Raw genomic sequence first — 13,764 nt, 5'->3', positions numbered from 1 at the left:
CAGGATGACTGCACAGGCAGCCAGGGGCAAGAGGAGAAACTGGTTTCTGTAACACATCAGAGAAATTTAATTTTTCTGCAGAGTCTTTAATTTTCAGTAAACTCAGGCACAATCATGACTAACAAAGCAGAACTAAGAGTCACCCTAGGAATAAACACAGGGGAAGTTAGAGAGGCCTGAAGCCCATGCTCCCCTGAGATCAGCGCCCAGGTCTGCAGTATTGTTTCCGTAGGTCCTTGACAAATGGGTGGGATTCTCCAAAGGGCCTTGCCTCTAAAGAGCTCCAATTGCAAACATGTATGTGCCATTCCCAGGGTGACAGCATGGCTTCCTCCACCAGAGGTTACAGAGAACTACTTAGGGTTCACATGGACGTGCACGGATGCCTTCCTGATGCCAAGGTTTTCCATCTTCATACGTAACATGTAGGCTTCTGCATCTTTCTGAGTGACGATCTGGAAGAGCAAGGATCCACTGTGGTGTATTTTCTCTCTGATGCTGTAAGCAGGCCTTGTTTTATTTGTTCTTTTGGATTCTAGAAATCGTGCAATTTCATTTCTCTTAACCAAAGTTTTCCCCTTGTACCAGAAAAAGACTTGGGCAGTATCTGGCAGATTATGGACACGCAGAAGAATGTCCTTCACTTCAGCAACATGGGAGAGAACTGTTTCTACAGTGACTTGGGCAGTGATGGGAGAGGCTAAGGGGAAGAGGGAAAAATTTATCAATACTAGGACCTTTGTATTTGGTAGAAATTTGAAACCTGAGTGTGTTCAACTCTCAGCCTTGGTGCGTCCAATTGGGGGGAGGTCAGAAGCATCACCCCCACTTCTCAGTACCCCTGAATCTTCCCACTGAATGAAACTGAGTTCTCGGGTGTCTGCACAGCCAACCCCTCACTCCTTCAGATCCCTCAGGTCTTTTCTGCTCTGTCTTCCCGCCCAGGAGCACCAGGACTCTGTGAGAAGGACTGGTTTGATTTTGGTTTAAACTCCACTGCCTGGAACAGGCTCAAATACCTGTGAGCAAATCAGTGTCCCAGGGCCTGGAGTTTATTTGTGGATTCCTCAGGGTCGTATGTAATGATGTTGCTTAATGGCCCCAGTCTGGGTTTTACTTGCAGAGTCACCCTGACAGAGTGGGAACGTCAGTCTTCAGCATACAGTGGCTGGTGCAGATAATCAAAGACCAGGGAGGTTGGGAACTCATGAAGATACACTTTCTCTGCCACTGGTGTGCTGGGTTTAAAGGCGTGCAGCACCGTGCTCAGTTTGCTTTGTGTTTTATCACGAGATTATCATGCATCCACCACCAAGCTGACTGTATTTGTATCTTGAGCCATGTTTTTCTCCTGATGACTTTTACACATTTTGTACACTGCTGATAAAGAAATTGCCCCAACCCCAACACTATGGGGTAAGAAGGGAGGGGAGGTCACTCACCTATTATGTCCAGCTGGATGGGGTCACTCCTCTTAGAACTGACTGGATTGGAGACCTCACACTGATACTTCCCGGCATCCTCCCTCTTGGCAGGGTCTATGCTGAGGGTGCTGTTGTTCAGGGACAGCTTCATTCTATCTGTGATTTCCAGACTCTGGCCATTGAAGAGCCAATGGATGGAGATCCCAGTGTCGTTTGAGGAGCAGGTCAGGAACACAGAGCCCAGTTCTTTGACTGTGGTGTTGTTGACTTGGATGGAGGGTGTAGTCACTGGCTCTGTGGATAAACAGTGGAGAGACCCAGCTGAGAGTCCATCCTCAGAGATCTCAGACAGCTCACAGGACCCACAGAATGACATCACCCTCTGGAAGATCACATGTTTGGGTTCAAGATGTGCTCTTTCAGGAGACAGCTGTGTCTTCCTCCTACCCAGATCACCCATAGTGACCCTGACTCAGGGTATACGTGTAGATTCCACACTAGGACCCTCTTCAGCCTATGTGTCTACAAATCTCATTGTAGGAATGTTTATTCCATTGATTCTTGTACAAATTCTTATACTAGGATTAATAAAAACCTAGAGACAGATATTGGGGTTCAACCTGACAGCCAGAGAAGCAAACCAGTCACCTACTGACTGTTACCTCTACCTCAGTATGAAATGGCGATCCTGGAATCACACGAGACTGACTGAGAGCTGTCTCCTCCCATTGTATATTCCTCTCTAGTTCTGGGAGTAGAGGCTTGTACCACTACTGCCAGGCTTCTATGGTGAACTAGTGTGCCTACTGGGATTAAAGTTGTGTGCCACCACTGCCTGGTCTGTAAGGCTGATCAGTGGGGCTGTTTTACTATCTGATCTTCAGGCAAGTTTTATTTATTAAAATACATATGAAACATCACTACATTCCCCCTTCCTTTTTTTTAAACCTAAAATAAAAAAGAATAATCTATCTCAGTTAGTAGAGCATGGGACTCTTAATCCAAGCTTCATGGGTTTGAGCCCTATGTTGGGCACCAAATGTAACAGTATTAATAAAGCCAGAGACAACAGATATTGGGGTTCAACCTGAAGGAGAGAAGAGCAAAGCAGCCAGGCACTGGCACTGACTTCTACCTCAGTCCAAAGTGGTGATCCTGCCTCCAGGAATCTCAGCATGAGACTGTCTGAGAGCTGTCTCCTCCCATCTTGTATTTCTCTCTAGTGCTGTGATTAAAGGTGTGCACCACTACTGCCTGGCTTTTATGGCCAACTAGTGTAGCTATTGGGGTTAAGTTGTGTGCCACCACTGCCTGGTCTGTATCAATGGCCAGTGTGGATTGTTTTACTCTCTGATCTTCAGGCAAGATTTATTTATTGAAATATAAATGACATATCACTACACATTCTTGTTCACATGTTCTGTGAATGTGAACAGTCAGGTCTCTCATTATAAAATAGCCTTCTGTTTCTTTTTCATTGAATAATGTGTCATGGGGTTAAGATGTTTAAGCAAATCTTAGAGGTGTCAAAGCCTACACCTCAGGACTGGGAGAAATCCCAAACTAAAGAATTTCTGTTTAAAGAAAAAATTATTTCCTGCTGTACGGAGATGGGATAAGTACCACAGAGAAGACGGGAATGGTCACAGTGTTGACCACGGCCTGCTGCTCTAATCCTCCACACAAATTCTCTTTTGAGGCTATGTAGTCCCTGCTAACCTGGAACTCACTACAAATACCAGGGAGGTTGGGACTCAGATATCCACCTATCTCTAGCTCTGGTGTGCTGGCTGGGGTAAAGGCATCCAGCACAGTGCTCAGCTTACATGTTATTTTATCATGAGATTATCATGCAGCCACCACTAAGATGACTATGTTTGTATCTTGAGCCATGCTTTTCTCCTGGTGACTTTTACACATTTTGCACACTGTTGCTAAAAAATTGCCCCACTGCCAACACTATGGGGTAAGAAGGGAGGGGAGGTCACTCACCTATTATGTCCAGCTGAATGGGGTCACTCCTCTCGGAACTGACTGGATTGGAGACCTCACACTGATACTTCCCGGAATCCTCCTTCCTGACAGGGTCTATGCTGAGGGTGCTGTTGTTCAGGGACAGCTTCATTCTGTCCGTGAGCCCCAGCCTCTGGCCATTGAAGAGCCAATAGATGGAGATCCCACTGTTGTTTGAGGAGCAGGTCAGGAACACAGAGCCCAATTCTTTGACTGTGGTGTTGCTGACTTGGATGGAGGGTGTAGTCACTGGCTCTGTGGATAAACAGTGGAGGGGACAGCTGAGAGTCTTTTACCCTCAGAGATCTCAACCAGCTCACAGAGCCCACAGAATGACATGGCCCTCTGGAAGATCGCATGTTTGGGTTCAAGATGTGGTCTCTCAGGAAAGTGCTGAATCTTCCTCCTACCGCGATCATATACAGTGATCCCTGACTCGGGTTATGTGTATAAATTCCGCACTAGGAGCCCCTTCAGCCCATGTGTCTACAAATCTAATTGTAGCAACGTTTATTCCATTGATTCTTGTGCAAATTCTCGCTCACATTTTCTTGACGGTGAACAGTCAGGTCCCTCATTATAAAGTATCCTTTTGTTTCTTTTTCGTTTTCTTTTTTAATAATGTATCATGGGGTTAAGATGTCCAAGCGAATCTTAGAGGTGTCAAAGCCTACACCTCAGGACTGGGAGAAATTCCAAACTAAAGAATTTCTGTTCTAAGAAAAAAATTTATATCCTGCTCCATGGAGATGGGATAAGTACGAAAGAGAAGAAGAGAGGGATCACAGTGTTGACCACAACCTGCCACTCGAACTTCCATACTGAACTTCTTTTGAGACAAGGTCTGACTAGAGAGCCCTTGCTAGACTGGAACTTGCTATGTAGACCAGACAGGCCTCAAACTCATACTGTCTTCCTGCCTCTCTCTCCTTACTGCTGGCCTTAAAAGCACACACCACCACACTCAGCCAACATTTGTTTTTATTTCTTTTTTTTTTTGGTTTTTCGAGACAGGGTTTCTCTGTAGCTTTGGTGCCTGTCCTGGAACTAGCTCTTGTAGACCAGGCTGGCCTCGAACTCCCAGAGATCCGCCTGCCTCTGCCTCCCGAGTGCTGGGATTAAAGGCGTGCGCCACCACCGCCCGGCCCAACATTTGTTTTTAAACCTTGAGTAAGGGAGAGAACATCACCAAGTCTTCACTGACATGGTTCACCCTGAGTCAGAACCAGGGTCCCTGGTGCCTTCTCCACCCTCTCTTCCCCTCCCATGGAGTCAGAGCTCAGCCAGTCACCCCTGAGACAGGAGCAGATCTCTGAATAGCTGGTCCCCATCTGTGGGGATGGAGTTTTCTCCTCACATTTAGAGAAAAAGAATGTGAGCACAATAAAGCTCTGGGTGTTCCTCTAAGTCGTGGAGGTCATAAGAAGAAAATGGAGGAGACAGGAAGGGCTGTGTTAGTGGCAGAAAGAAATCTTGACCTTAAGGCTCTCCCTCCCCTGGGAAGTCCCTCCCACAACCTGAGGTTTCCAAGGCTGGGAGAAGTTCCTTCTCACACTCCAAGCTCCATCCCTATCAGCCAGGAAAGTCAGAGCAGCAGGAGAAGATCAGACATAAGGATGGAGCAGGATGCTCAGGGGAGTTTTGCTTGTTCTCATAGACAAGGGCTGGAAATTAAATTCTTCTGCATCTTCCCAGAAAGTCAAAAGACTGTACTCCAAACCTGTCGCTGATATTTCAGAGATCCACTTACCAAGGACTGTAATGTTCTTGATTGTGGTCTTCATGATTCCAAAGACATAGTTATAGACGAGGCAGGAATAGGAACCACTGTTATTAGTAGTGATGTTGAGGATAAAGAGCTCTTTGACTTTTGATAGAATCTTTCCATTGAAATACCAATAGAACATTGCAGGGCTAGAGGCTGCTTGACAGGAGAGGCTGAGGTTTGTCCTTGAACGGAAGAAAGTATTTGAGGGGGACATGATCGGGACATCTGGACCATCTGGAGCAAACAGAACAAAGGCACATGCGATGTCAACAGAGGGAAGGGCAATCCTGGTCTGCAGAAGGTCATAGTATCTCTCTGAGCTGTACTATAACCTCAGTTGAGCAGGTCCCACCCAGAGCTGTGGTGCAGATTAGTAGAAGATTATTCATGCAGCAGGCACAAGCCCTGATCCATCTCGAGCACAGCACACAAACATCCCCACTGCAAAATCACGTGTGCACTGAGCCTGAGGTTGGGCTGTCCCCTGTCTCCATCACCCTGAGTCTCTCTAGGTAGGAGAAGTCCCTCCAGCCCATTCCAGCTCAATGCTGAGCCTGGCTGCATGTACCTGGACTGGGCCAGGAGGCCCTGGTCAGCCTAGGGATCTGTGTGGTGGGTCTGTGTCATCAACCCAAGGGGACGGAGTGTCCTAGCTCTAGCCCTTTGTATAGACAGATGTAGCCAGGATGAAGCAGACAATACTCACAAGTAATGTTCAGAGTGAATGGGTCACTTCGGGAGGTGCTCACTGGGTTCCGGGTTTCACACTCATAGGCTCCTGTGTCATTCCTCACAACACTGAGTAAAGTGAGAGTCCTGTTGTCCTCAGACAGCTTCAGCCTGTCACCTTCTGAGAGGCTTTGGCCATTTCTCCTCCACAGGTAGCTTGTATTCTCAGTCTCGGGCTCACACATTAATGCTTCTGGAGACCCCTCCCTGGCATAGAAATTCTTGCTTGTGATGCTGGGCTTGGGTAGCAGTGCTGTGTGTGCAGACAACAGAGAGAAGGTTGCCCTGTGTGGTGCCTCTGATTCTTGCAAGGGTCTCTTTCAACAGAGATTGTCTCCTATCTTCCCACAAATCCAGATCCTCAAAGAATCAGGCAGGAAGCAAATTACAAGCAGATGGTGTAGCTGAGCTCTCAGAGACAATGGGGTCTCCTGTGCTGTGTATGGCCTGTGTGACCCTGACTCAGTGACGGTGTTTCCTGTCTCAGTTTCCCTAGAATACAACACGAGGTAAATGATCGTTGCCATGCCTACAAATTCACCTGAAATGTGAGCAATGACCTGACCTTCCACCAAGCAGTGTCTTTTATTATTTGCCTGCAGGAAATAATCCCAGGGCTGGACCCCCAGAGTCAGGGAGCTGCCATTTGTACACTTTTTTCCATCTCTTTAGGGCTGTCCACCTTCCTGCGAGGTCTCAGAAGACCATCAGGACAGCTGGCTGGTTGCCTTTCATACCCGTCCACCTATGCTGAGCACACTGAGTCTCAGGAGGAGATGCCCAGGTGACCTGCCTCAGACATGGCTCTCACAGGCTGATGGTCAGCAGGCTACCAGCCTACAATCAATCATTGCCCCTGTCAGCTCCAACAGGAGGTCAAATTACAGCCCAGTCTACAAGCTTCTCAGGGTTCCTGGTCCAGTCTGGGACAGAGATCTGGAGCAATCCTTCTGGTGTTCATGTCTCCGTGAAAATCTCATGATTTTGTCACCCAGGCACTACCTGAGTCCTGAAGGATCTTTCTCAGGGCCATGTTCATGATGAGCATCTAAGACCCTTGGCAGAGTCTGAGATGCCTGGGCTGAGTTACCTCACCCTGTCTTCTCTGAGGGTGGATTCAAGTGAGGGATCCTGATTTATCGCTGTTTCCTCCACTCTCTGTCCTTTACTAAAGGCTTGAGCCACAATGTGGGGACCATAACACAGTCATCCAGCACTGACAATTCTATGTGTGAAGTAGGATTAGCTCCACCCACGACCCTGAGGTTACAGAGAATTACTTACGGTAGACATGGAACTGCACGAATGCTTTCCTTATATCAAAGTTTTCCTTTTTCATATATAGCATGTAGGTGCCTGCATCTTTCTGACTGACATTCTGGAAGAGCAGGGACCCATTGCGGTATATTCTCTCTCTGCCGCTACATGCAGGCCCTGGTTTCTTTATATTATTGGACATTAGAAATCGTGCAATTTCTTTCCTCTCATCCACAGTTTGTCCCTTGTACCAGTAAAAGACTCGGAGTGACTCTGGCAGATTGTGGACGAGTAGAAGCACATTCGCACCTTCAGCAACGTGGGGCGGAACTGCTTCCACAGTGACTTGGGCCGTGGCGGGAGAGCTCCAGCAGATCAAAAGTGAGGCTAAGAGGGAAGAGGGAAAAATCTATCAATATTAGATCTTTTCATTTGGTAGAAATTGAGACCTGAGTGTGTTCAACTCTCAGCCTTGGTGTGTGTGTGTCCTATTGGGGGGAGGTCAGCAGCATCACCTCCATTCCTCAGTACCCCTGAATCTTTCCACTGAATGAAACTGTCTTCTCAGGTGTCTGCACAGCCAACCCCTCACTCCCTCAGATCCCTGCTCACACTCAGAATCTTTGGTGAGTGTAGGCATGTCTTCTCTGATCTCCTCTTCTAAAGATGCCATGCCTTCATGTTCTGACCTTCCCACCTCTGTTTCTTCTGAAGTCCTTGTCAACCCCAACCACACCTTCTAGATGTCCTTGCTGCTCTGTCTTCCTGCCCAGGAGTCTGTGAGGAGAACTGGTGTGATTTTGATTTAAACCCCACTGCCTGGAACAGGCTCAGACACCTGTGAGCAAATCAGCTTCCCAGCGCCTGGGGTTTATGTGCAGATTCCTCAGGGTTGTGTGTATGAAATGACCCTGTTTTCTGGCCCCAGTTTGAGTTTTACTTGGAGAGTCACCCTGACACAGTTGTGGGAGTCAGTCTTCAGGGTACAGAGGCCAGAGCTGGTAAACTCACAGTGGGGAACCCCTGAGTTTTTCCTCCCCACTTACCAATTCACATTCACTGCGAGCTTCCTGTTGCTCTCAGGCTTCAAGCAGGAGTCATATATCCCCTCTCAGGCACAGTCCCTCTCCCAGAAGACCCCATCAGTCTCTGAGCTCCCCTGCTGTCCACACCCCTGAGGAATGTCTCCTCACCTGCCAGCAGCAGTCCCCTCCAGGGTAGCTGCCCTTTGTGGAGAGGGGCTGAGGAGAGCTCCATGGTCTCTGCTGTGGCCTAGGCTCTTCCTCTGGACAGGAGGTTTGCCTCTCAGGCTGCTGTCAAGCCTGGCTGCTCTTGTGTCTGCTCTGCTTTTCTTCCCAGACTTGAGCCTCCTCCCAGAGTAGGACGCCTCCTGGAGTCACATGGCCTGGGGTGGAGTCTGTGTGTCAGTGCTGCCTCCCATCCTTCTATTCCTTTCTTTCTGGTTCAGTGTTCTAGAACATACTTTGAGCCACAAGGTTCAGAAGTGTCCTGTGCCCAGAGAGAACAGCAGCTCATCCCAGGGCCTTCTCCCTGCACTTCCTATAGCCAAGAGTGTATTTCCTTGTGACACAAAAACCCAGCAGAGCCCAGTCTGCCCTGTGATCTCAATGCTCTGGGAAAGTGGGAGCTACTCCGAGGAGAGAGTGGTAGTTATCTCTAGGGGCTGGAAAAGGTCTGAGTGATGACTGGGGAGGGACCAGATCCATGGTCACTGCTGTCACCAGTCAGGTGTCTTATCCAGGGATACAAGTTATCTCAGGGGTTCACATCCTGGTGTGCAGGAGGAGGTGACCTGTGTGCCCTAGAAAGAGGACTGTGTGTTCCAGCTCCCTATGGAGAACCCCAGAGAGACACCCCTCCCCCCAGCTTCCTGTGTTGTCTGAATGTGATTCAGGTCTGCCCATGCCCTCCCTGACCCTTCTGGGATGCTTTTGTTCTCCTTGGTGACTGCCCTGTGACCTCCCTGTCTTTCCTCATGGGTGTTGTGAGGGCGAGGGGACTACATAGGGTCTCCTTGTAGAGTTGGGTTCTCAGAGACACAGGAAATAATTATGTGAGGGAGCTCCAGGTCCCTTGGAATCCTGATGGAGACAAGGCTACAAGACTTGTTCAGGCCTCAGGGAGCTTCCCTCTTGATTATGTGGTTTCTTGTCGCCCCCTGGTGTCCCTGAGGAGACCTGCAGCTCATGTCTGTGCTGTCACAAGGATGGTAGCCAAGCTCCAAAGGCTGTAGTGGAGCTGAGCACCAAGTTTCCCAGGGAAGGTCCCAGTGTGCAGCTGCCTTTGAGGACCTAGGTAGACTTTTGCTGGAGACTATAACAGCTGAGGTGAGACTCACTGCCACTTTGATGTGCAGTTCCCCGAAGGCTGATGGTGTTGCATCCACTCCCCTGTGGTTAAGAGCACTTTCTGCTTTTCCAGAGGATTTGGACTTGGCTCTAAGGCCCATATGGTGACTCACAACTGTCCTGAGGATCTGACACCCTCTTCTGGTCTCCATGGACACCAGGCATGCACACAGTGCACATATACACATGCTGGCCAAATATACACATTCATAAAATAAAAATAATCTTAACACATAAATTAAAGCCTTTTGTATATTTCACACATAGATTTCATTCATCTCTTTAGTTACATTTTATTGAACGCTCCCAGACACTAAGCTCTGTATTAGGCACCAAATACACTAAGGGAATGTCATGCGGTAGTTTCTCAGGAGCTCACAGCTTTGTGAGGAAGGCATCCAAATAAACAAGTGGTTATGATGGAAGGATAGGATAGACAGTGTTCGGAATACAGGGAAGAGCTTCTTAACTCCACCTGAAGTGCTTGTACTGAGGCTAGCTAGAGATTTTAATGTGTAGCCCTGGTTGGCTTGCAATTCTCTATAGAGACCTGCCGCGGACTGACTCTCTTGGAGATCGAAGACCGAGGGAGAACAGGGGTGAAGGCTTAGGAGAACCCAGGATTCGGCGAATGACAGACAGACACAACTCTAATGAGATTTGAATCTGCTGCAACTTTACTAAAATTCAAGCATCACTTTTAAGAGATTACAGAAGGAAGTTGGCAGACATAAAAGTTTCCATAGAAAAATGATTACAAACAATTGATTATTCTCAGCAAGTCTTGTGGTCAGGGCCAGGTGGGCAGAGCTTTTCTTTGAAATTCGTCTCATACCACTAACTAACTGTGCTTCCTCATGGCCCTAAATCATATCTGCCCTCAAGGTAACCAAGGTAACCCAAACACCATTCTTCAGGATTCCACCCCCAGGGTTTGCTCCAACATTGAATGACTGACTTCATGTTATCAAGGATAGCCTGCCTTTCTTTCCTGTCTAAAATGCACCAGGGGTTTCTCATTCTGGCTAGCCTCTCCATAAATGGTAACTCATGCCATTCCATACATTTTCCTTCATAATTTACCCATCTTCTACCAAATCTGCTATCATGGGCTCTTTCTGTTCTAGGGTATCTGTAAATTCCCCCAGAGAGCGAGCCAGAGTCTTAATCATAACATTAATGGCCTGAATCAAGGGAGGGAACTGACGCATCAGTTCCTCCGTATTCAAGGAGCCGTTGGAAATGCTTCCTGGTTCCTTGAACAGATTAAGTTTTTGTCAAGAGAAAAATAGAACAGAAGCAGAGTCAATGCAAGAAACCATCGCCAGGAACAAAGTGAACGAGGTCTTTGAGGCTGATCAGGCACCTCAACTCGAGCAGACTGCCAGGGAACCGCCGGGGCAAGCTCCAGGAAGCACGAGCCCCTCATTTTGAGACGGCCACCACCTGAGAGGCATTTTGTCACACAGGCGGAACAGCCGTGGATGTGGCAGAGACCAAGCTGGCCTTTGAATTCACAGATATCCTCCTGCCTCTGCCTCCTGAGTGCTGGGATTAAAGACGCGCACCACCACACTTAACCTCTGAGCCATCTCTCCAGCACCCTGCTCTGCTATTTTTAAAGAGCTGAATTCTCAAGGAGGAAGAGAAGCTGAGGGAGGACCTTCTAGGAGCACAAGTGTGGTCCATGATGGGAGGTAGCCCTTCTCTGGGAGCTGCAAATAGCTGTGCATATTGCAACAGAGCCCAGATGGACAGGGAGAGGGATGGGTCAGAGGGAGCAGGGCAGATATTGTGGGATTGGAACTCTGGGTTGACAGGTTTGGGTTTGGGGCTGGAGAGATGGCTCAGTGGTTAAGAGCACTGGCTGCTTTTCCAGAGAATTGGAGATCGACTCAAGCAACCAGGCAATGCCTGGTTGCAGGAGGAACCACAAGTGAGATTACCTGACCTCCACCCAAGAACAGACCATTCAAAGGAAATGCCTGGCATTTCAACCTCTGTAGATAGGAACACCTGCCAAAACATGCTCACCAGGACACCCCTAGACAAATGTCAGCCAATCAGGAGTCCTGAACCTCAGAGACCTCTCACCCTCACCTTTACTATATAAAACCCCATTCTAATTGAGCTTGGGGTTCTCCATTTATTGTAATAAAATGGACATGCATAGCGACCGAGTTTGCAAACTTGATTAAAATAAAGGCTCTTTGCTTTTACATACTAACCTCTGTCTCCTTATTGACTTTTGCAGGGAGTTCGCGGATTTGGGCATAACACATGCATCCCCTATGATATTGTCATTGCCATCCTCCTGTGGCTTCCTGGAACACTGTTCTTTTGTATTTATTTATTTTATTTTATACATATGAGTGTTTTGTCATAATGTAGCTAGGTATGTGCACCTTGTTCAGTGCCTGCTAACCATAGAGACCAAATGAGTGTGTCAGATCACTTATGGACGGTTGTGAGTCTTCATGTGGGTACTAGGAATTTAGACATGGTCTTCTGCACGAAAGGCTATACTCACCACTGGTCATTTTCACCGAGCTACCTTCCTAGCCTCAGCTCTGCCCTTTTCATGAAGTACTTTGGAAGAAAAATATCTCTTCCTGTTGTAAACAGATCAAGTTCTGGACCCTCTGATGTCACTCAGTGCTAGCTGCTGTGTGGTATATATGGGTATTGTTCTTACCTGCACTTAGAAGGGGGGAATTGCGTATGGTTTAGTTATGAGCATCCTGCACCTTCTAGATCAGGGTTATGCAAGTGTTGAATGAATTGTTTTGCTAAATTACTAATTTAGTGTAATGGTTATTTTAAATACCAGTGTGACTGGATATGGAGTGGAGTGTCTATATATTTGGTGACATATTATTCTGGGTGTTTCTGTGAGAGTAGTTTTGGATTAACTTAACTTTTTTTTTCCTTTTTGGTTTTTCAAGACAGGGTTTCTCTGTAGCTTTGGAGCCTGTCCTGGAACTAGCTCTTGTAGACCAGGCTGGCCTCAAACTCAGAGATCTACCTGCCTCTGCCTCCCAAGTGCTGGGATTAAAAGCATGTGCCACCTCTGCCTGGCTGAATTTAGCATTTAAATGGGAACACAGAATAAAGGTGCTTGATGCTTGCTCTTACTATTGTGGGTGGGCTTTATGCAAGCAGTCGGAGACCCCAGTAGAACAAAAGTGCTGACCCTTCCCTGGCTCAGAGAGCTGCTCCTGTCTGTCTGCCTCTGAACTGAGATGATAATGGGTTTTTTCTGCCCTATCTCATTCAAAGCCTAACCAAGTGGGGCAGAATGGCCAGCTTGGTGAGTATGGGACAGTAATTAAACTGTCTGATGATTCTGTAGCATGAATTCTAATTGGTCTTAATAATAAAAACTCAGAGTCAGCTCTCAGGGAGTGCAAGCTGATGGATCATAGAGGCAGAACAACCAGCTGCTAGAGAGTTCTTACCTCTACCAGTGCTCAGACCAAAGGGGCAATCCTGTCCTCAGACTGCTTCCTCATACCACTTCAGACTCATGTGCTCCTGTTTTCTCCTGCCTTATGTTCCTTTCTCTGCCAAGCCATATCCCTTCTAATCTCTACTTTCTTAGTGCTGGGAATAAAGGTGTGTGACCCCCAAATACTGAGATTAGAGGTGTGAGCCACCACCTCTTGACTCCGTTTCTCCTTTTGATGGCATCATTTCATGTAGCCTAGGGTAGCCTTGAACTAACAGAGATCCATCTACCTCTGTCTCCCGAGTGCTAGTATTAAAGGTGTGTGCACTGGTGGCTGGCCTCTGTGTATAACTAGTGGCTTAGTACTGCACTCTGATCTTCAGGCAAACTTTATTAAGTAGATCATAAACAATATACCATCACATTTTCCCTTTTTTGTCTAAAATAATAAAAGGTTATAACTAATACAAGAAAAATTATATACAATAAGTACAATAACTAAATACAATCTATACAGTCAATAAGTACATCAACAATGTCTAATCCATTTGCATTTGACAAATTCAAAGAAAATAGTCCATTGGTGAGTCCAGTGTTGTACCTAATTAATTTTCTATTCTAACTTGCATTACCAACTCAAAATTATCTATATCTCTCAACCTTACATACTTTACATTTCTTTAGTAAATTTCTTTTCATAGTTTGGTAAACAAAGAAAACCATAATTATAAGTACCTAGTCTTCAACTCCCTCAGA

The 13,764-nt window shown here is 47.0% G+C and overlaps 1 protein-coding gene across 1 annotated transcript; it reads right to left on the bottom strand.

Annotated features, from left to right (window-relative positions):
- Positions 1–353: 353 nt before the first annotated feature.
- LOC130868920 (carcinoembryonic antigen-related cell adhesion molecule 1-like) lies at positions 354–8,448 on the bottom strand. Its single transcript, XM_057760950.1, has 7 exons — positions 8,385–8,448; positions 7,219–7,578; positions 5,912–6,187; positions 5,188–5,439; positions 3,417–3,692; positions 1,443–1,718; positions 354–700 (listed from the first exon to the last, which is right to left on the bottom strand). Exons 1-7 carry the CDS (start codon positions 8,446–8,448, stop codon positions 354–356), a joined length of 1,851 nt encoding a protein of 616 aa, XP_057616933.1.
- Positions 8,449–13,764: the final 5,316 nt, after the last annotated feature.

Source organism: Chionomys nivalis, chromosome 2, assembly GCF_950005125.1.
Source record: "Chionomys nivalis chromosome 2, mChiNiv1.1, whole genome shotgun sequence".
NCBI lineage: Eukaryota > Metazoa > Chordata > Mammalia > Rodentia > Cricetidae > Chionomys > Chionomys nivalis.
Note: the sequence above shows the minus strand (reverse complement) of the source record. Positions and strands in the feature narration are given on the sequence as shown.